Source organism: Oncorhynchus keta, chromosome 6 (assembly GCF_023373465.1).
Source record: "Oncorhynchus keta strain PuntledgeMale-10-30-2019 chromosome 6, Oket_V2, whole genome shotgun sequence".
Taxonomy (NCBI): Eukaryota; Metazoa; Chordata; class Actinopteri; order Salmoniformes; family Salmonidae; genus Oncorhynchus; species Oncorhynchus keta.
In genome coordinates, this window is record NC_068426.1 from 23806954 (window position 1) to 23830219 (window position 23266).

General features: G+C 41.2%; 2 protein-coding genes across 2 annotated transcripts in view; both read right to left on the bottom strand.

Moving 5' to 3' along the window:
- Nucleotides 1-16034, bottom strand: part of LOC118384862 (nucleus accumbens-associated protein 2-like) — a 54462-nt gene extending 38428 nt beyond the window's left edge. Inside the window, exon 1 of the mRNA XM_052521164.1 lies at nt 15639-16034. The gene's annotated coding sequence lies outside the window, so the exon portion shown is untranslated. The remainder of the gene's footprint in view (nt 1-15638) is intronic.
- Nucleotides 16035-16880: 846 nt separating this feature from the next.
- LOC118385275 (transmembrane protein 250-like) lies at nt 16881-22399 on the bottom strand. Its single transcript, XM_035772268.2, has 2 exons — nt 22151-22399; nt 16881-21846 (listed from the first exon to the last, which is right to left on the bottom strand). The coding sequence occupies exon 2, from the start codon at nt 21651-21653 to the stop codon at nt 21234-21236; it is 420 nt and encodes a 139-aa protein (XP_035628161.1). The 5' UTR covers nt 21654-21846; nt 22151-22399; the 3' UTR covers nt 16881-21233.
- Between the last annotated feature and the right edge of the window lie 867 nt (nt 22400-23266).

Below are 23266 nucleotides of genomic sequence, written 5' to 3' on the forward strand. Positions count from 1 at the left end.
ATCTAAGAGGGTGCCCATGGTTACGGATTTAGGATTGTAGCTGGTAGGTTCCTTGATAATTTGTGTGAGATTGAGGGCATCTAGTTGAGATTCAAATCAAATCAAGATGTTAATGCGAGTGTAGCGAAATGCTTGTGCTTCTAGTTCCGCCAATGCAGTAATAACCAACGAGTAATCTAACCTAACAATTCCACAACTACTACCTTATACACACAAGTGTAAAGGGATAAAGAATATGTACATAAAGATATATGAATGAGTGATGGTACAGAACGGCATAGGCAAGATGCAGCAGATGGTATCGAGTACAGTATATACATATGAGATGAGTAATGTAGGGTATGTAAACAAAGTGGCATAGTTTAAAGTGGCTAGAGATACATGTACTCCATAAAGATGCAGTAGATGATATAGAGTACAGTATATACATATACATATGAGATGAGTAATGTCGGGTATGTAAACATTATTATTAGTGTCATTGCTTAAAGTGGCCAGTGATAAAAAAAATGTACATCAATTTCCATTATTAAAGTGGCTGGAGTTGAGTCAGTATGTTGGCAGCAGCCACTCAATGTTAGTGGTGGCTGTTTAACAGTCAGATGGCCTTGAGATAGAAGCTGTTTTTCAGTCTCTCGGTCCCTGCTTTGATGCACCTGTATTGACATCGCCTTCTGGATGATAGCGGGGTGAACAGGCAGTGGCTCGGGTGGTTGTTGTCCTTGATGATCTTTATGGCCTTCCTGTGACATCGGGTGGTGTAGGTGTCCTGGAGGGCAGGTAGTTTTCCCCCGGTGATGCGTTGTGCAGACCTCACTACCCTCTGGAGAGCCTTACAGGTGTGGGCGGAGCAGTTGCCGTACCAGGCGGTGATACAGCCCGACCGGATGCTCTCGATTGTGCATCTGTAGAAGTTTGGTTGAAGGTTGAAGAGGCGCTGCTGCGCCTTCTTCACAACGCTGTCTGTGTGGGTGGACCAATTCAGTTTGTCCGTGATGTGTACGCCGAGGAACTTAAAACTTACTACCCTCTCCACTACTGTCCTGTCGATGTGGATAGGGGGGTGCTCCCTCCTGCTGTTTCCTGAAGTCCACAATCATGTCATTTGTTTTATTGACGTTGAGTGTGAGGTTATTTTCCCGACACCACACTCCAAGGACCCTCATCTCCTCCCTGTAGGCCGTCTCATCGTTGTTGGTAATCAAGCCTACCACTGTAGTGTCGTCCGCAAACTTGATGATTGAGTTGGAGGCGTGCATGGCCACACAGTCGTGGGTGAACAGGGAGTACAGGAGAGGGCTCAGAATGCACCCTTGTGGGGCCCCAGTGTTGAGGATCAGCGGGGTGGAGATGTTGTTACCTACCCTCACCACCTGGGATTGTAGGACGGCCGGGGTGTTAAGCATGCCCAAGTTAAGGTCACCTAACAGTACGAACTCTGAAGATAGATGGGGGGCGATCAATTCACATATGGTGTCCAGGGCACAGCTGGGGGCTGAAGGGGGTCTATAACAAGTGGCAACGGTGAGTGACTTGTTTCTGGAAATGTGGATTTTTAAAGTAGAAGCTCAAATTGTTTGGGCACAGACCTGGATAGCATGACAGAACTCTGCAGGCTATCTCTGCAGTAGATTGCAAATCCGCCCCCTTTGGCAGTTCTATCTTCTCGGAAAATGTTTTAGTTAGGGATGGAAATTTCAGGATTTGACAAACGACAAAAGCCCCCTTCAACATAAAATTACCATGACAGGCATGAGCATCTGATAATGCTATGCTAATTGCTCATGTGTTTTTGCAGTGGATTAGGGGAGCTGTGTAGCAGAGACTGTAGCTACCTCAGATGGCAGGCTTTTTCCATTGGCCTGCACTGGAAGTCCACTAAACTCTCTGGCACAGACTGAACAAACAGCGCACATACAGGGCAGGACTGCAGAGGGAGAGAGGGGTAATGGTGCTAACTCCTGCTGAAATCTGACTTTACACACAGAGGTTGGATTTAGGTTGGATTTCGCTCTGCAGAGAAACCTGTTTGTCACAATGTCATGTATTATAATATCATGATAGTTAGAATCACACTTTGAAGAAACAACTACTTATAAAGGCTTTATGAGCACAACATAGATGTTTCACAAAATATCAAAGGTGTGTTGCCTAATGTGACATAACTCAATATATACATTCCTCCCAAAATATGTGCTTTATAACACATGCGAATTCATTTGCAATTGTTGATAATAATAATACATTTTATTTAGCAGATGCCTTTCAGGGAACTCAAGGACATCTTATAATAAAAGTATGCCTGCATAAAATCTAGTGACAGTACATCAAATCATAAATTAATGAATCAATAGTAAATGCATGAATCAATAGTGCTATTAAAATCAAAGACCAGACAAAACAGGACAGGAAGGGATACACGAAGGGATACTGGGAAGGCACACAAGGAACTCCCAAACTGAAGAACAACAGTGCCTTCAGAAAGTATTCATACCCCTTGATTTACTCCACATTTTTTTGTGTTACAGCCTGAATTCAATATTTTTTTCTCACCCATCTACACAGAATACCCCATAATGACAAATTGAAAACATGATTCTTAAAATGTTTGTAAATATATTGAAAATGAAATACAGAAATATCTTATTAAGAGCTTTCCACAGCTGGATTGTGCAACATTTTCCCAATATTCTTAAAATAATTATTCAAGTTCTGTCAAATTGGTTGTTGTTAATTCTAGACAACCAGTTTCAGGTCTTGCCAAAACTTTAACTCGACCACTCATGAACATTCACTGTCTTCTTGGTAAGCAACTCCAGTGTAGATTTGGCCTTGTGTTTAAGGTTATTGGCCTGATGAAAGTTAATTCATCTTTGAGTGTCTGGTGGAAAGCATTCTGAACCAGGTTTTCCTCTAGGATTTTGCCTATTTTGCCTCCATTCCATTTCTTAAAATCCTGCAAAACTCCAGTCTTTTAATGACTACAAGAATACCCATAACATGATGCAGCCACCACTATGCTTAAAAATATGGAGAGTGGTACTCAGTAATGTGTTGTATTGGATTTGCCCCAAACATGACACTTTCTATTGAGGAAAAAAATGTATTGCTTTGCCACATTTATTTGCAGTAGTACTTTAGTACCTTTTTGCAAATGGTATGCATGTTTTGGAATATTTGTATTCTGTACAAGCTTCCTTCTTTGTACTCTGTCAATTAGGTTAGTAGTGTGGCTGTCACGGTCGTCCTCCTCTTCATCTGAAGAGGAGAGGCGAGAAGGATCAGAGGACCAAAATGCGGCGTGGTATGTGTTCATGATGAATATTTAATAAAAGAAAGCACTGAACACTGAATACAAACTATACAAAAACAATAAACAAATAACGACCGTGAAGCTATAAATGAGACCTGTGCTGACACAAGCAACTAACATAGACAATCACCCACAAACAAACAGTGAAACCCAGGCTACCTAAGTATGATTCTCAATCAGAGACAACTAATGACACCTGCCTCTGATTGAGAACCATACTAGGCCGAAACATACAAATCCCCAAATCATAGAAAAACAAACATAGACTGCCCACCCCAACTCACGCCCTGACCATACTAAATAAATACAAAACAAAGGAAATAAAGGTCAGAACGTGACAGTGGCGTATCTACAATGTTGTTTATCCATCTTCAGTTTTCTCCTATCACAGCCATTAAACTGGGGTGGCGGGTAGCCTAGTGGTTAGAGCGTTGGACTAGTAACCGAAAGGTTGCAAGATTGAATTCCTGAGCTGACAAGGTTAAAAAAACTGTCGTTCTTCCCCTGAACAAGGTTGTTAACCCACTGTTCCTAGGCCATCATTGAAAATAAGAATTTGTTCTTAACTGACTTGCCTAGTTAAATAAAGTTTATCAAAAATAAACTCTGTAACTGTTTTAAGGTCACCATTGACCTCAATGGTGAAATCCAATCATTTCAAAAAACACAATTCCACTTTGACATTATGGGGCATTGTGTGTAGGCCAGTGATAAACAACTCAATTGAATACATATTGAATTCAGGCTGTAACACAATAACATGTATACATAGTCCAAAATGTAAATAGCAGTAAAGTTATCACAAAACATTATTTTATGTGTTATTGCCTAACTAGACGATAGGCTATAAAGGCCTGGGGAAAGTTGTGTAATTTAAATAAAACCAGAGAGGAAGAGGCAGACTTTCGGCTACTTTGGTGAATTAGCGATGCATGCAAGACAGATTACCAAGACATACACTACGGTTCAAAAGTTTGGGGTGACTTAGAAATGTCCTTGTTTTTGAAATAACATCAAATTGATCAGAAATATAGTGTAGACATTGTTAATGTTGTAAATTACTATTGATGCTGGAAATGGCAGATTTTTTGTGGAATATCTACATATGCGTACAGAGGTCCATTTATCAGCAACCATCACTCCTGTGTTCCAATGGCATGTTGTGTTAGCTAATCCAAGTTTATCATTTTAAAGGGTAATTGATCATTAGAAAACCCTTTTACAATTATGTTAGCACAGCTGAAAACGGTTAAATAAGCAATAAAATTGACTACTTGAGTATCTGCAGCATCAGCATTTGTGGGTTCGATTACAGGCTCAAAATGGCAAGAAACAAATAACTTATTCAGTCTATTCTTGTTCTGAGGAATATAGGCTATTCCATGCGAGAAATTGCCAAGAAACTGAAGATCTCGCGCAACGATGTGTACTACTCACTTACTCACTATAGCTAAGACAATGTTTGTATTGGTAGTAGTATGAGTTGGGATTATGCCGGTTCATTGTTTAGCTAGCTAGCTACATGTCTAAACAAAAGACTCGCCAAATGATTACATGACCCATCATGTTAGCCAGGTGTGTCTGGGGGTGAGTAAAGGCCATCTATTGTATTTCATGAACATGAGTACATGTCTAGACAATAGCGAACCATCCACTTAGCTAGATGTGTTTTGGGGTGGTCATAGCATTTCCTTCACATGACCCATCAATTTAGACAAGTGTGTCGGGTAAGAGTCATCTAATAATTATAAAATATTTCTCAAATATTTTTATCTGGACACTTTCTGTTTTTGATATTACTAGTATGCAAGTTACCATTTCACTGTACTGTTTACACCTTCTGTTTCCTGTGCATGTGACAAATAAACATAGATTTAATTTGATATAGTGTGTGCTTACCAGAGAAGGTAATGTGAAGAACAGCATGACCTGCACCAAGGTCAGATTAGGATATAGGCCAAGCACTAGATAAAGTGTAATTCTACCTGGAGTTTTTCCTTATTGTAGGTTACTACTTTTAATATTTAAATCTTAGGTTGTTTACTAAACTACTCACTCTGTTTAGCACATGCCCTCACATGTGAATCATTAAAGAGATGGGTGGGACTAAGGCTTAAGCGGGTGTGAACAATGCTGAGTGTGCATAGACAAAGAAGCGCTCTCCAGTAGGTGTACCATAACATCCAAGGGCCATTTTCCCAAAAGTGGGGTTACAAGTTTATCAACTTTCAAAGCAGAATTACCTTCCCATTGTTCCTCGATTGCAGTGTATGATATACCATTTTCTAGCTCTGAAAATTGTATATCATTACATTGGATAAAATATCTACTTTTTTCATATGTAAAAAACACTATTTCAAATTTTGCTATAGATCGAATCGAGGCAGTCGGTCACATATATACTACATGACTAAAAGCATTCGGAGACATACTTGTCGAACATCTCATTGCAAAGTCATGGGCATTAATATGGAGTTGGTCCCCCTTTTGCTGCTTTAACAGCCTCCACTCTTCTGGGAAGGCGTTTCACTAGATCTTGGAAAATGGCTGCAGGGACTTGCTTCATTCAGCCACAAGAGCATTATTGAGATCAGGCACTGGTGTTTGGTTCGATTACACCTGGCTCACAGACGGCGTTCCAATTCATCCCAAAGGTGTTCAATGGGGTTGAGGTCAGGGCACTGTGCAGGCCAGGCAAGTTCTTCCAGATGGATCTTGACAAACCATTTCTGTATGGACCTCACTTTGTGCATGGAGGCATTATAAAACTGAAACAGTAAAGGGCCTTCTCCAAACTGTTGCCACAAAGTACTAAGCACAGAATTGTCTAAAATGTTATTGTATGCTGTAGCTTAAGATTTCCCTCCACTGGAACTAAGGGGACTAGACCGAACCATGAAAAACAGCCCCAGACCATTATTCCTCCTCCACCAAACTTTTCAGACACTATGCATTAGGGCAAGTAGCATTCTCCCAGATTCATCCGTCGGACTGCCAGATGGTGAAGCATGATTCATGAGCACCTCTCTCGCTCTTAATCACTGCAGAGAACATGTTTCCACTGCTCCAGAGTCTAATGGCAGAGAGGTCCAGCTGACGCTTGTCATGTGATCTTAGGCTTGTGTGTGGCTGCTCGGCCAAGGAAACCCATTTCATGAAGCTCCCGACGAACAGTTCTTGCTTCCAGAGGCAGTTCGGAACTCGATAGTGAGTGTTGCAACTGTGGAGATATGATTTTTGGGCTCTATGCGCTTCAGCACTCGGCGGTCCTGTTCAGTGAGCTTGTGTGGCCTACCACTTTGCGGCTGAGCCGTTGTTGTTCCTAAACGTTTCCACTTCACAATAAGAGCCCTTAGAGTTGATCGGGGCAGCTCTAGCAGGGCAGAAATCTTACGAACTGACTTGTTGGGAAGATGGCATCCTATTGTTGGGAAGGTGGTACCATGTTGAAAGTCACTGAGCTTTTCAATAAGGCCATTCTACAGCCAATATTTGTCTATGGAAATTGCATGGTTGTGTGTTCGAATTGTATACACCTGTCAGCAACGGGTGTGGCTGAAATAGCCAAATCCCCTAATTTGAAGGGGTGTCCACATACTTTCTTCTATACAGAACCATTTTTTTATATTTTCGACATTGTAGAATAATAGTGAAGACATCAACACTATTATATAAAACATATGGAATCATGTAGTAACCAAAAAAGAGTTAAAACAAATCAAAATATATTTTATATTTGAGATTCTTCAAAGTAGCCATCCTTTGCCATGATGACAGCTTTGCACACTCTTGGCATTCTCTCAACCAGCTTCATGAGTTAGTCACCTGGAATGCATTTCAATTAACAGGTGTGCCTTGTTAAAAGTACATTTGTGGAATTTCTTTCCATCATAATGCGTTCGAGCCAATCAGTTGTGTTGTGACAAGGTAGGGGTAGAATACAGAAGGTAGCCTATTTGGTAAAAGACCAAGTCCATATTATGGCAAGTACAGCTCAAAAACGCAAAGAGAAACGACAGTCATTCATTACTTTAAGACATGAAGGTCAACCAATCCAGAAAATGTCAAGAACTTTGAAAGTTTCTTCAAGTGTGGTCGCAAAAACCATCAGGCGCTATGATGAAACTGGCTTTCATGAGGACCGCCACAGGAAAGGAAGAAGTGCACCAGTCCCTCCTGCAGCAAAGCACCCCCACAACATGATGCTGCCAACCCTGTGCTTCACGGTTGGGATGGTGTTCTTCGGCTTGCAAGCATCCTCCTTTTTCCTCCAAACATAACGATGGTCATTTTGGCCAAACAGTCTATTTTTGTTTCATCAGACCAGAGAACATTTCTCAAAAAAGTACTATCTTTGCCCCCTCGTGCAGTTGCTAACCGTAGTCTGGCTTTTTTATGGCGGTTTTGGAGCAGTGGCTTCTCCCTTGCTAAGCGGCCTTTCAGGTCGATATAGGACTTGTTTTACTGAGGATATAGATACTTTTGCAACTATTTCCTCCAGCATCTTTACAAGGTCCTTTGCTGTTGTTCTGGGATTGAGTGCATTTTTCCCACCAAAGTACGTTCATCTCTAGGAGACAGAACACATCTCCATCCTGAGCGGTATGACGGCTGCGTGGCCCAATGGTGTTTATACTTGCATAATATTGTTTGTACAGATGAACGTGGTAACTTCAGGCGTTTGGAAATTGCTCCCAAGGATGAACCAGACTTGTAGAGGTCTACAATTGTTTTTCTGAGGTCTTGGCTGATTTCTTTTGATTTTCCCATGATGTCAAGCAGAGGCACTGAGTTTGAAGGTAGTTCTTGAAATACATCCACAGGTACACCTCCCATTTACTCAAATGATGTCAATTACACTATCAGAAGCTTCTAAAGCCATGACATTTTCAGGAATTTTCAAAGCTGTTTAAAGGCACAGTCAACTTAGTGTATGTAAACGTCTGACCCACTAGAATTGTGATACAGTGAACTATAAGTGAAATAATCTGTCTGTGAACAATTGTTGGAAAAATGACTTATGTCATGCACAAAGTAGATGTCCTACCCGACTTGCCAAAACTATAGTTTGTTAACAAGAAATGTGTGGAGTGGTTGAAAAACGAGTTTTAATGACTCCAACCTAAGCATATGTAACCTTCTGACTTCAACTGTATATATGGTATTCAGCTCAAGCCTATTCCAGTGCCTGGGTGTCGAGCAGCTGAAGGCCCGGCACCCATGGTGGAGAAGCGTAATGGAGGGGTGACAAGTGCAGAGCAAAGAGAGTGGGAGGGGGCATAGAGTGGGAGTTCAGAGAGGTCGGTAGGTGCCAGGTAGGTGCCAGGTTGTTGGAGGGATATGTAGGTGAGGAGTGTCTTAAAGTTAATACAGAGTTTGATGAGGATTTGTGCGATGTGTTCAATTGATCTGGTGCAGGTGAGGATTCGTGCAGCAGCATTCTGGACCAGTTGAAGTTTGTTGGTGAGTTTGGTGGGAATACCAGTAAGGAGTGTTGCAGTAGTCCAGTCGGGAGGGGCCAAAAGCATGGATGAGGGTTTCAGTGATAGAGTGTGACAGTGAGGGGCGGAGCCTGGAGATATTGTGGATGTGGAAGAATCCTGTCCAGGTGATGGTTTTTATGTGGGGTTCAAATGACAGGTCACAGTCATGGGTGACATTGAGGCGTTTGACTTTGTTGACAAAGGGACCTGGAAACCGTCTATGGTGATGCTGAGTTTGTGCCATTTGAAGACAGTGGATTTGGAACCGATGAGCATGACCTCCGCTTGTTGCTGTTGAGTTTGGGTTTGGTGGAGAGGTGGAGCTGGGTACCATCAGCATAGCAGTGGAAGTGTACTCTGTGATGATGATATAGATTACACATAACATTAGTTGCCCTATAAACAGTTTAATCTGCATATGCAACCGCCATACTTGGCAGATACCTCGTGTTCTGGCCTGGAGCAAGGCAGGTGTAACCGTCATGTGAGGCCTAATGTGTTTATGCTAAACTCAGCCAATAACACATGCCCTCAGTAAACTGACAAGGTAAAATAGAGATGTTATGTATACTATATAAAGCATTTATAAGTTGTAGTTTGTTTAATGTGAAACCATGGTAAGATACTGTGCAGCAGTTACACTGAACTCGAGCCACACTACTTTTTTATATATTTGGCTGTCAAGTTGAGTGTGCCTGTGTGTGCATGCATCTATGTGTGGTGTGTATATATACAGATGTAGGATCTTAATTGCATCAGGTAATACAAAGTTGAAGTGTATTGGAGGTTTAAACGAGTTTGTTGTTTCTTTGTCCTAAAGAAAAATGTATCAACACCTACAAAAAATGTCCATTAATTATAGTCCACATAATAATTCACATGTCCTGTTGCTGCAATATTATTTTCCTGCTGTAGCAAACTGGCTCAAATTAAGATACTACATCTGTAAGTATTCCAAATTGTCAAGTCACTTAAAAGCCTCGGGGACTGAGGGAATAACATGTACCGTAGGTAATTGAGACATATTAGCCTATAATTGAGCGAAAGAAGTAATCAGATAAAGCCGGACCCTCAAAAAGATAAGGGAAATGAAAATACTGTTTTGAGCCCACACACTCTCAAGAACCATTTAGTGTTCACTGGAGAGATAACTCCAATGGTATTGTTTTCCCATTAGCAAATGAACTTACATTTTACCTCAAGATCCATGGACAGATACACATTAGTAATACCACTGACCTAGAGCTTCTGTATAGCATAATCTTATAGATACTGTAGGGAACACTCCCTTTTGAAAGACTGCTATACCTTTTATACACATTACTGTATTTTTTCAAAAATCAATGTAAATTCATGACTATGATTACAAGTCCCCATAATAAATGATTAACATTTAGTGTTTTGTATGTATAGACAAATGCTAATGATACATTAACAAACGATTGAATGATTTACACAACATCTATTAATGGTCTACAAACTATTTACTGATGTTTTTTAGTGATTTTAAAGTGATTTACAAGCAAACCTTCAGGAGGTTGCAATAGATTCTATTGACTTCTTTTCGGCCAAACCAAGACAAATCTACTTTTGAATTTTTGTATACAGTGGGAACAGAGGAAACTGCAAGTGTAAGGCTATCAAAATGTCATTAGAATTCCAGAATCATCCCACCCCTTAGTACTTCTCTTAATTTGCTGCAATGGCTATGTGCTCTCATTCATAGGGAAACACTTAGAACAGTAAAATGCACACAAAATCTCTCTCGCACTCTCTCTCTCAAACACACACACACACACAAAACTGCCGTGACATCCATGCCATGTGATCTTGCCAGGCGTTATGCCAAAGGCCAACCCATGTCACTTACCAGAAATCTCATACAGAGAGAAAGAGAGAGTGCACAAGAGCGAGCGAGAGAGAGAGTGAGAAGCAAGTAAGGGGAGAGTAAAGGGCCTTTAGTTATGCAAGAGCTCTTTGTCAATCCTCTCCACAACGTACATTGAAAAAGCATATGAAGCTTTATGACTTTTCTCTGTTTCTCCAACGTTATTGAGGCAGTAGGCCCTAAGTAACAAGGAGCACATGAGCTCTTATGTTAAATTGTTCTGGAGAGCATGTTTACTGTCCATTGTCTCAGTTCTTGGAAGACTTCCTGAAAATCACAGAATGAGCCAAAGCACCCAAATCAGTTACATTTCATGAATCTCTCTCTCTCTCTCTCTCTCTCTCTAGCTCTCTCTGTCTCTCTCTGTCTCTCTCTCTGTCTCACTCTCTAGCTCTCTCTGTCTCTCTCTGTCTGTCTCTCTCTGTCTGTCTCTCTCTGTCTGTCTCTCTGTATTTGTGTGTGTTTGTATTGGTGTATGTTTGTATTGGTGTGTGTGTGTCTTCATTTAGAATGTACAGTGGGTTAACAGTTAAGGAAACACTGTTGACCAACCAAGTACCATGCCATGCTACACTACCTACAGTTTGATTTAATCTGCCACCCAAAATGTCAACAGTAGTTCAAATAAAGTCAACATACGTCGACATCACTAGTTAGGCTCCATAGGTAGGCCTGTTTATTGTTTATTGATTGCATATGCTTAAAAGGCTTGAAGGATAGAAACAAATGGAAATACAGATCTGTCTCGCCATACAGATTCAAATGTCAGTCCATTTCACACAAGAATCTTTAAACACTATATTATATGAGAAAAAGGTTTGAAACCATACCCATAACTAAACACGTCAAAAAGAATAAGGCAATGCAATACTGTATGACGGAACCCACTCCACATCTAAATGACAGGATCTGTGTAGTGGACTCAGTTGACCTTGTGATGGGATCTGCGACAACACCACTGGCCCAGAGGAACTGTACATACTGTACATACAGATGACGCATGAGAAAATAATGTATGCCTGCTCTGTATCACGTACCGTGCACATTGTCATCCCATTGTTCCATCATCATCTCTAGAGGGCCTCACAGACAGAGGCCAGATGAATGCCGTTTAGGCCTTTTTTACACAGAGCCTTTGTAGTATGGTTACTCCCTCCCTCTCACCAAGTGCACTAGCTAAACCAAGGAACCAAAGAGACTGAAATCAACACTAGGCATTTTTCAGTGAGCACTGTAAACAAAGAATGGGAAAATCTCATCTCAAATATTGGTTGTCAAATAAATAACATTTACTCCCACATACTGGAAGTTAAATAAAACATATTCTCTAGACATTACTATAAGGTTGAATATTCATATTACAAAACCAGACTCAAGTTATGGTAGTACAAAAATATGAGAAAATAGGTCTACTGGTCGAACAACAGAGTGGGTGGATCCTACAATGCTGGAGAATAAACATTAAGGAAGGTAACAAATAAACCTAAACATTTCCTTTACTGTCGATCGCCCCTTATGATAATGAGTCCATGCTGTTCAGTCAAGCATCTGATGATGCAGTTGAGTGAACCCTACAACCTCTCTCTCTTCCCATGTACGTGTCTATCAAAATGTGTGTGTGTCTCTCTTCTCACTTCCCCCCTTGGCCCCCCTGTGGAATGTTTTGTAGTGCGGGGCCTATGGAGGAAGGGCATCTGAGGACACGGCACACACAAATACAGCTGTTGAGCGCCATCACAGCGCTTGGCAGCCATCCAACTCAAAGACGTGTGGCGGTGAAGGCCTTGGTTAAGAAAAAAAAAGTTAACAAAGAGCACACTCCTTCCATGTACTGTATGTTGTGTTAAACATTGAAGATAAGAACTTGGCAGTACACCTCGATGCCCTCACTGACTTCCCAGCAATAAAGCAACTACTAAGAAAAAAAGGTGTCATTGTGTGAAGCACACTATATATACAAAAGTATGTGGACACCCCTTCAAATTAGGGGATTCGGCTATTTCAGCTACACCCATTGCTGACAGGTGTATAAAATCGAGCACAGGGCCATGCAATCTCCATATACAAACATTGGCAGTAAAATTGCCTTACTGAAGGGCTTAGTGACTTTCAACGTGGTACCGTCATAGGATGGCACCTTTCCAACAAGTCAGTTCGTCAAATTTATGCCCTGCTAAAGCTGCCCCGGTCAACTGTAAGTGCTGTTATTGTGAAGTGGAAACGTCTAGGAGCAACAACGGCTCAGCCACAAAGTGGTAGGCCACACAAGCTCACAGAATGGGACCTCCGAGTGCTGAAGCACATAGCGTGTAAAAATCGTCTGTCTTTGGTTGCAACACTCACTACCAAGTTCCAAACTGCCTCTGGAATCAATGTCAGCAAAAGCACTGTTCGTCTGGAGCTTCATGAAATGGGTTTCCATGGCCGAGCAGCCGCACACAACCCTAAGATCACATTGCACAATGCCAAACGTCGGCTGGAGTGGTGTAAAGCTTGCTGCCATTGGACTCTGGAGCAATGGAAAGGCTTTCTCTGGAGTGATGAATCACGCGTTACCATCTGGCAGTCTGATGGACAAATCTGGGTTTGGGGGATGCCAGGAGAACGCTAACCAGCCCCAATGCACAGTGCCAACTGTAAAGTTTGGTGGAGGAGAAATAATGGTCTGGGGCTGTTTTCATGGTTCGGGCTAGGCCCCTTAGTTCCAGTGAAAGGAAATATTTATGCTACAGCATAAAATGACATTCTAGATGATTTGTGGCAACAGTTTGGGGAAATCCCTTTCCTATTTCAGCATGACAACGCCCCCATGCACCATCCATACAGAAATGGTTTGTCGAGGTTGGTGTGGAAGAACTTGACTGGCCCGCACAGAGCCCTGAACTCAAACCCCTTTGACCACCTTTGGGATGAATTGGAACGCCGACTGCGAGCCAGGCCTAATCACCCAACATCAGTGCCTGACCACACTAATGCTCTTGTTGCTGAATGGAAGCAAGTCTCCACAGCAATGTTCCAACATCTAGTGGAAAGCCTTCCCAGAAGATTGGAGGCTGTTATAGCAGCAAAGGGGGACCAACTCCATATTAACGCCCATGATTTTGAAATGAGACGTTCGACGAGCAAGAGTCCACATACTTTTGGTCATGTAGTGTATATAGGAAGGCAGGCAGCCAAGTACACGCCTACACACACAATGTGCCTATAGATTTAGTTTGAATCAATAAGCAGAGAGATGGGAGTCACTCTGTCTGTATATCTTTCTCTTGTTTGGTATGACAGCTCAGATGGATTTCACAGTGTTGAGAGCTGTGTGTGAAAGGCAAACCTGTAGACTTGGAGTGTTGGATGCCAGCCATGTTAGTTAAAGCTACACACACACACACACACACACACACACACACACACACACACACACACACACACACACACACACACACACACACACACACACACACACACACACACACACACACACACACACACACACACACACACACACACACACACACACACACACACACGGGGCAAATGAGGCCAACCTCCAACCCGACACCATTCCACCTCATATAGATGAAAATAGAGGGAACATCTTGCAATGTACTGGTCTAACAGCTGTAAATCATCTCCAAACAATAACTAAACAACATAAAGTGTGTGTGTGTGGGAGAGAGAGAGTTAGAGAGAGAAAGTGTGTGTGTGTTTGTGTGTGTGTGTGTGAGAGAGAGAGAGAGAGAGGAGAGAGAGAGAAGAGAGAGTGAGAGTGAGAGAGCAAGAGAGCAGGAAATGAATAAATTGCCAGAAGTCACATGCAAGGCGCAAACAGTACAGTAGGCATTGATCACATATCAGGGGCTTCAAGGGAAGCAGAAAGTGAGTAACATGCCAGTCAGACCCCAGGTCATGGAGAAGCACTGTCACTGTCATTTTTTGCCAACAAACAGCAAGGATGTAGCCTATTGAGATTCCATTGAATCAATAATGGCCTATTACCTCTTCACAAACAAAATAATGTATACTCCATAGGCTAAGGCATGTAGGGTACATTTAAACAACTACAGACCCATTTAAATATTACACAGAATTACAACAGGACATCATAGTTCAATTATACCAAGTTTATAAGCTATTCTCCATGCTGCATAGCCTACTTTATTGTCTACTCCTGAGGCTTCAGACTTAGAATGATTTTCTGTACACCATGATTCACAAATTATGGTTGCACCGAGGACATAACAATACTATGATATAAGGTTGAAGCCTATATTATGCCACAAAATATTCTGGTCTGATGGCGGTGAGTCGAGTTGACCTAAATTCACAGTGTAACCACTCTCATTTGGATCCCATAACTTTAAGATCAACAGCTATGAATAGGCTACATTGTATATAACATTCTATATGTTTGGGGTGTGGTTTGGTCGGCTACATGTGTGTTATAATGCCTACAGCCTACAAAGAATTGGGGGGCGTTTTTGTTGTGGACTTGACAGCGACGCAATGACAGATATATGCTCCACATATCCCGTTAGAAACACTGTATTTCGTTGACTGATAAAAAGTGGTCCCAAAATGTCAGGCCTACATTTCATAAAGTTCATTGTTAAAGTAGCATTTCTAAACATCTGCGCAAATTCCTTTAGTCTAAAATACTGGCGGGTTATATTTTTCAGGAATCCAGTTGCATTAAATCAATGTCACGGTTCTAACAAAATCACAAAATCTACGAAATTTCTAGGCTATTCTACAATACTAGAAAAAGTTAAATCGTTGGTGTAGTTTATGTCAATATCGCTATGTCATTCGTGAATTAATATATCAAGCGATGGATATGAAAGATGGGCAGATTAAATCTAGCCTACATACGAGGAAATAAAACATGGCAAAACCATATGCGTTATACAAACAAACACTATAGCCTACATATCAAATCACGATTATGACAAATGTTTACCCGATATGGTCGCTCCTCCATAAAAGGTTGCTGTCAGTAGCGGGCACAGCTTTATTTCTTGCGATGTAAAGTTTCCAGGTTCCGTCTGTAGCATAGGCAGGCCCCGAGTTCACCTCGTTTGCTTGCTCGCTCTCCTATCTTGCCTGCTCGCCCCCAGCGCTCTCTCTCTCTCGCTGCTCTCTCTCTCCCCCCAATGTATCCTTGTGCAGGAAGTGAATGACGCTCACATGGACGCTATATGAACTGTGCGCATAGCCGCAGACTGACATCATTCTACAGTCGATACACTTTCATTAAAGACACAGACTCGGCGTTTAGAGATGCGACTGTACAGTCTTTCAGATGTTATGCACTTTACTGTAAATACAAAAAAACATTGAGCGCTCTACGTATGCACCTCTAAATTATGACACCTTTACTTACATGCACTCGATTCTAATGACAGAATTCACGACAAAAAGTTAATTGTTCAACTGTACCGAAATCTAGCTAAAACTCAAGCACGCAACATATGGAGCGTGAGCGCTGGACTGCATTTACATGCATGGTTACCTCACGTGGCCTATTAGTTGCAAGCTGCGCATGTGTGCAGCTCATAATTTTGGGGACCAACTGCGGGCTACATATTATGACCTCAAGTCAACTGTCCCCTAACTGCTGTATCCGTTTTACTGTAGTGAAGCCATATACCACCCACTGCCAGACAACAAAATATATTTCCATTCACTGATACGTCTATCCATGACTCTATTTCCATTAAATCTGCTATTATATTTACTGTTTTGTAGGCCATGCCCTTAAATCTCAACTGTGCAGTTGCATGACTCCAAAAGCAACTGACCTTAACCATGTCTGACCAAATATTCCCACACATCATTAGACATATCTTTCAGTGTGTGTATCTCGAGAGAGGGTGCAATGTAGAATATGCCCACTGTCAATAAACACATGTATGGTCATTGGTAATGGTTAATAACCATATGGTCCCCATCATTAATACTGTAGACATTTTATAATGTATCCTAATGTATTTCCATATACTACACAATTGTATGAGACAAATCTAAATACAACACAGTATGAACATTTGTCTCTGTAATTCTATGAAACCATAAATGATCAGTCCACAAACATTGCAAACACCTAAAGCACATCAAGCTTTGCCCCCGTATTCATTATGTAACAGGGAATACATTAGCTTGGTAAAGAATGACACAATTAAAAACACCAGGAACAGACACATTTTTAGATTTTATATATACATTTATTCATATGCACTTCCCAAGCAGCTTTGGTAATATGAAAATGTACAGTACAATGCCCTGAATAACAGCAGCAACGGAGGAAACAATAACATACCATGTCCATTTCACACATACTTTTCCACATAAGCATTCTGAACAGCTTCGGGATATATTGAGATGTTGTTAATGAGGGCCAATGGCTGTCACTAGTTACCACAGTCACAAAGTCAAAATGGGCTATTTGTAAAAATTAATTTAAACAAAACATTGCATTTTGGGCTTAATTTATGGTTAGACAAAAGGTTATCAGCGGGGTTAAGGTTAGGTTTCAAATCAGATTTTTTTAGAAGATAAATTGTAGAAATAGGCAGGGTTTAGACAAAATTATGCCTTTGTGGGTGTGGTAACTAGTGACGACCAGGTTCAATGGAGGGTCAACTCACCTGGCATCCATCAACTCAGGGAATAGACTTGAAATGTTGGTGAAAATAACTTGCAACTCTCATTTCATGAAATGTGAATTCTTTACATTCCTCAACTGAATTGATTTGGAATTAACCCCAACCCTACTTGCCATAGGCCTACTATACATGGCTATCTATTGCATTGTACAGCTACAGTGGCTTCAGAAAGAATTCACACCCATGACTTTTTCCACATTTTCTTGAGTTACAGCCTGAATCAAAAATGTATTAAATTCAGAATTTTGTCACTGATCTACACAAAATACCCCCATAATGTCAAAACAGATTTTTTTAAAATTTCTTTTACAAATTATGAATTAAAAATGAAAAGCTGAAATGTCTTATTGACTCAAGTATTCAACCCCTTTGTTATGGCAAGTCTAAATACACTGAGTGTACAAAACATTAAAAATAACAGCTATTTTCATGACAGCTTGACCAGGAGAATCCAGGTGAAAACTATGATCCCTTATTGATATCACGTGTTAAATCCACTTCAATCAGTGTAGATGAAGGGGAGGAGACATGTTAAATGATTTTTAAGCCTTGAGACAATTGAGACATGGATTGTGTACTGTATGAGTGCCGTTCAGAGAGTGAATGGGCAAGACAAAATATTTAAACTGCCTCTGAACGGGGTATGGTAGTAAGTGCCACGCACACTGGTTTGTGTCAAGAACTGCAACGCTGCTGGGTTTTTCACTCTCAACAGCTTCCTTTGTGTATCAAGATTGGCCCACCACCCAAAGGACCATCAGCCAAGTTGACACAACTATGGGAATTCTTGACACCTTGTAGAGTCCATGCCCTTACGAATTGAGGCTGTTCTTGGGGCAAGGTATATTCAGTGGTATGGTATATTCAGTGTAAGTTCAGGAGAAAATAATTTGCATGGTCTGTGTACAATAATAAAGTTTAACATTATTAATACAATTACCTGCAAGGTCCCTCAGTCAAGCAGTGAATTGTAAACAAAGATTCAACCACAAAGTTCAGGAAGGTTTTCCAATGCCTCACAAAGAAGGGCACCTACTGGTAAATGGGTACACATTTTTAAAAAGTAGACGTTGAATATCCCTTTGAGCATGGTGAAGTTATTACACAGTCACTACAAAGCTACAGGTGTCCTTTCTAACTCAGTTGCCTGAGAGGAAGGAAACTGCTCAGGGAATTCACCATGTAGCCAATGGTGACTTAAAAATAGTTAAGAGTTTAATGGCTGTGATAGGAGATCCCTGAGGATGGAGCAACAACATTGTAGTTACTCTACAATACTAACCTAATTGACTGAGTGAAAAGAAGGAACCCTGTAAAGAATACAAATATTCCAAATCATGTATCCTGGTTGCAACAAGGCACTAAAGTAATACTGCAAAAAAATGTGGAAAAGCAATTAACATTTTGTCCTGAATACAAAGTGTTATGTTTGGGGCAAATCCAATACAACACATTACTGAGTACCACTCTCCATATTTTCAAGCATAGTGGTGGCTGCATCGTGTTATGGGTATGCTTGTAATAGTTAAGGACAGGAGTTTTTCAGGATAAAAAAGAAACAGAATGGAGCTAAGCACAGGCAAAATCCTAGAGGAAAATCTAGTTCAGTCTGCTTTCCACCAGTCACTGGGATATTAATGAACCTTTTAGCAGAACAATAACTTAAACACAAGGCCAAATCTACACTGCAGTTGCATACCAAGACAATGAATGTTCCTGTGCGTCCAAGGTAGTTTTGACTTAAATCTACTAGAAAATCCATGACATGAAAATGGTTGTCTAGCAATGCTCAACAACCAATTTGACAGAGCATGAAGAATTTTGAAAAGAATAATGCACAAATGTTGCACAATCCAGGAATGGAAATCTTAGAGAGTAGAGACTCTCTTAGAGACTTACCCAGAAAGACTCATAGCTGTAATCACTGCCAAAGGTTATGTTAGGGGTGTGAATACTTATGTAAACTAGATATTTCTGTATTTAAGTTTCCATAAATTAGCAAACATTTCTAAAAACATGTTTTCACTTTGTCATTATGGGTTATTGTGTGTAGACGGGTGAGATCATTTTTTAAATTGGAATCCATTTTGAATTCAGGCTGTAACTCAACCAAATGTGGAATAATTCATTGTGTGTAGATGGGTGAGATATATATTTTTAAAAATGTAATCCATTTTGAATTCAGGCTGTAACACAACCAAATGTGGAATAAGTCAAGAGGTATGAACACTTCCTTTAGGAACTGTATGTCAAAAACACAATTCTTCCTTCTTTTCAGTTTTAACAGGACATACGAACTAGGCAAACAAATATGAGTGCCCCAGAATATGAGGCATTTGATGAGTTGATCCTAGAACAATACAGGGTTGTGCTGTGTACCCACTTCGGCCCAATGCCAGTCCTCAGCCATGTCGCCATTTTAAATTGGTCAAAGTAGTCAACTGGGTAGGGATTCTTATGGGTTGTAGCCTCACTGGCTATCACAGACACTATAATGGCACAGATATTAAGATGAGTCCTCTATCTCTGAACTCCATCCAACGACTGGGGCTGAGTCCCAAATATTTTAAATGGTTTTCTTCCCTTAGTATTGAGCACTGATCTGAAACAGACTGAATAGAAAGTCGCATGGTGGAAACTTGGCTTGCACACTGTTTACTGTTTAAGTACTGAAACAGAGGCTGTGACTATAACTAGGGCCAGACCTTTTCCTGGCCAGGACCTAGGCTTGTGGAAAAGGGGACAAGGAAAGGAGGAGAATTTAGGAGAAATTGATCAGGATTTCAGTACTTAAAATGAACAATGAGAAAGTTATTGGCACATGGTCAGTGAAAACTACAGGCTTTACACATGACTACAATGATAAACATTCTGAATAGGTTTTCATCCTATCGTTACAGCCTTTCCTATATTTATCAGATCAGTCCTAGTGTAGGGAAGAAGCTGAGTAAAGGAGGCCATTGGGACACAGCCACAGCCATTGTTTTGGTTGGCAGAGACGGAGGTGTCTGGCTGTGATTGGCTATTGTTTTCTGAGGGAGGCCGAACAGTGTTCTCTCTGCGAGAGGGATTCTGGGACCATGTGAGGGACTAAATGACCACTTCACCCAAAGCCACCCACTGTAACTAACTCGCACTGTTACAGACTCGATGACACAGCCCAAGCAGCAGGCCATGCCCATGGCAGATATTAGTGGCATCAATAAGACACAATCTGCAAACACTAACACATACTCACTTATCCATATACTTTGCAGCACGATATTGTTGCTTTTTTTTAAATGAAAAGACGATGTGTAAAATAATAACGTTACAAAAAGAATGTTGGTCACCAAGGGATTTGAATCCAACACCAAAACGAACGTATCCTTTATGCTTAGAATTCAACATTTTGCGTGATTTGTTTTCTCCAGTCAAACAGAAGACAGCATGTTTTCCTTTCTAGGGTCTTGAGAGGCATCCCACCCCTCATGGACCAAACTAAAGTAAGGCTTGTTATTACAGAAGTCTTAGAGTAAGTATGCATCAGCTTTTTTCAGGCAAATAGCACCAGAGTGTAACCATATATTCTGTCCACCTTCTATTCCTGGCCATCCTTACGCCTTCATCGCAACTGATGCTGTGTGGTAATGTTTTGGTACAACATGGCTGCTGTGCATTGTGTAGAGGTCTGACATTGGTATATAACAGTGCACACACTGTACATAGACTTTTCCTCCCTACTGTGTTATTGACTACGTTGGTTTATCCCATGTGTAACTCTGTGTTGTTGTTTGTGCCGCACTGCTTTGCTTTATCTTGGCCAGGTCTCAACTGGCCTACCTGGTTAAATAAAGGTTACATTTTTTTTAAACAATAAAAAAATCCAAGGTCACTGTTGTCACCAGAAGCTACATGTCCACAAACACCATGAAGCACCAGCCCAGGCCTCCCACCAGGAACATTGTGACCTGCATACTGTAGATAAACAGGTTGTTGAGCACCCCAAAGTCAAGGCGCCGGTGTCCTAGCAACAGTAGGATGACGGACAGCTTGTACTGCAGCCGCAGGAAGACACGGGCGCTCATGTACTGCAGGCAGAATAGAGCCGACAGCGCCACCCAGAGGAGGGAGGTCAGAAGGCTGCAGCCGAAGTAGAGCAGGAAGCGCAGGAAGCCGTACATGCAGCGTGAGCGCAGGTAAAGGTCAAAGTTGTTGTACTTGGTGCGCACAAGCTGGGTGGTGTGTGCAGACCCACAGGCCGAGTGCATGCAGGTGGTGTGGGGACCATGGAAGCTACGCACACGCCGAGGGATGGGGATCACAGGCATGAGTGGGAGAATTGAGCCACAAGCTTCTGTGGGGAGTCGCAGCAATAGGCCTTGTCCTCTGCTTCAGGGGTGGTGGGGGTTAGCATCATTGACTGGCTTAGAGCATAAAACGGAACCCCAGGCATGGAATGTGGGCCTCTGATTAGGTCTGTTTGGAGTCTGTCGCTACAGGCATCCAAAAGGCAACAAGGTTCTGTAAAGAGGGCACAACACATTTATGTTACATTTTTGTGTTACACACACCAAACTAAATATAGACATTGAAAGGAGCATCCCTCTCTCTCACACACTATGATAGCAGTGTGACATTAGGACAGCCTTGTTAGTAAAAGCAGTAAATCATGGTTTATGCTGCTTATGTCTATTGAAAATGCTCATTCTCAAATATTTTAAAATCTCTATTATGGATGTAGCCTGGGCCTATAGACTTGACTGCTTGGAAACGTCACTTGACATTACAATATGTATCTTATTTATCAAGCTGAAATTGTACATACCGTTCGTTTTCGAGTTATTGAAAGATGTCTTGCGCAATGAATTCTCAGCATTCGATTCGATACTCATACATGAGTTCCTCAAACTCGTCGTAGTATGCTGTGAAACGACTGCTGCGAGTTATCATGTTATAACTCGTCACATGAAGACCTCTCAGAAACAACAAACAGTAATTACAGCCCTCTGATACATCATTGTATTGACATAGATGGCTATGCTTGCTACAATGTAACTCAACAGGCGCGGTAGGGTTGCTCTGACAACCGGTGAATACATCCTGTCGTAAAATGTTTCAGTCATTCTTCTCACGACAACATCTGAAATTTAAAGGAGAAAGGTTCAATTGTTTTTTTTTGTCCAGTTTAAAACTGTGGTTGGTTCTCTTTTTTGCCTTGGGTGTGATAGAGATTGTTATTGTGAGAAAAATGGCTTGCCAGGCTACCTCCCCAAATCCATGTTGCATAGAGGTTAATGATTTCTGTGAATGTGTGATGACAGAGAAAAACTCTTCAGTGTCAATGTCAGTCAAGCCAAACTGCAATATGGTTTTGGAATTTAAAAATTATTGGAGAGGGTTCGGAGAGAGAATTACATGGCCACATCATGTTATAGCCTCAGAGAACAGAGATCACCCCCAATCAGCTTACGGATAGTTTCACCCTAACACAAAAGGCCTAACCTAAGATTTAGCCATAGCCTGACCACAACAGCCATTCCTAAAGCATGTTGACCTAGTGAGTGTGTTTGAAACCTGTAGATGAATTCAAATGTACATCTAAATATGTTTGATAAAGTATACTTTAAAGTTTAAAGGTCCAATGCAACCTTTTTTAAATCTCAATATCAAATAATTTCAGGGTAACAATTAAGTACCTTACTGTGATTGTTTTCCAATCAAAAATAAATTGCAAAAGCATTTTCTAAACCAAGAATTTTGCTAGAATTGTCTGGGAGTGTTCTGAGTTCGGAGGGGGAAACTGAAAACGGTCTGTTATTGGCAGAGAGATAACTGAACTGAATGACTCTGGCCCGTAGCACTCACTTCTGTGATCATGAAGTGCTTTGAGAGACTAGTTAAGGATCATATCACCTCCACCTTACCTGCCACCCTAGTCCCA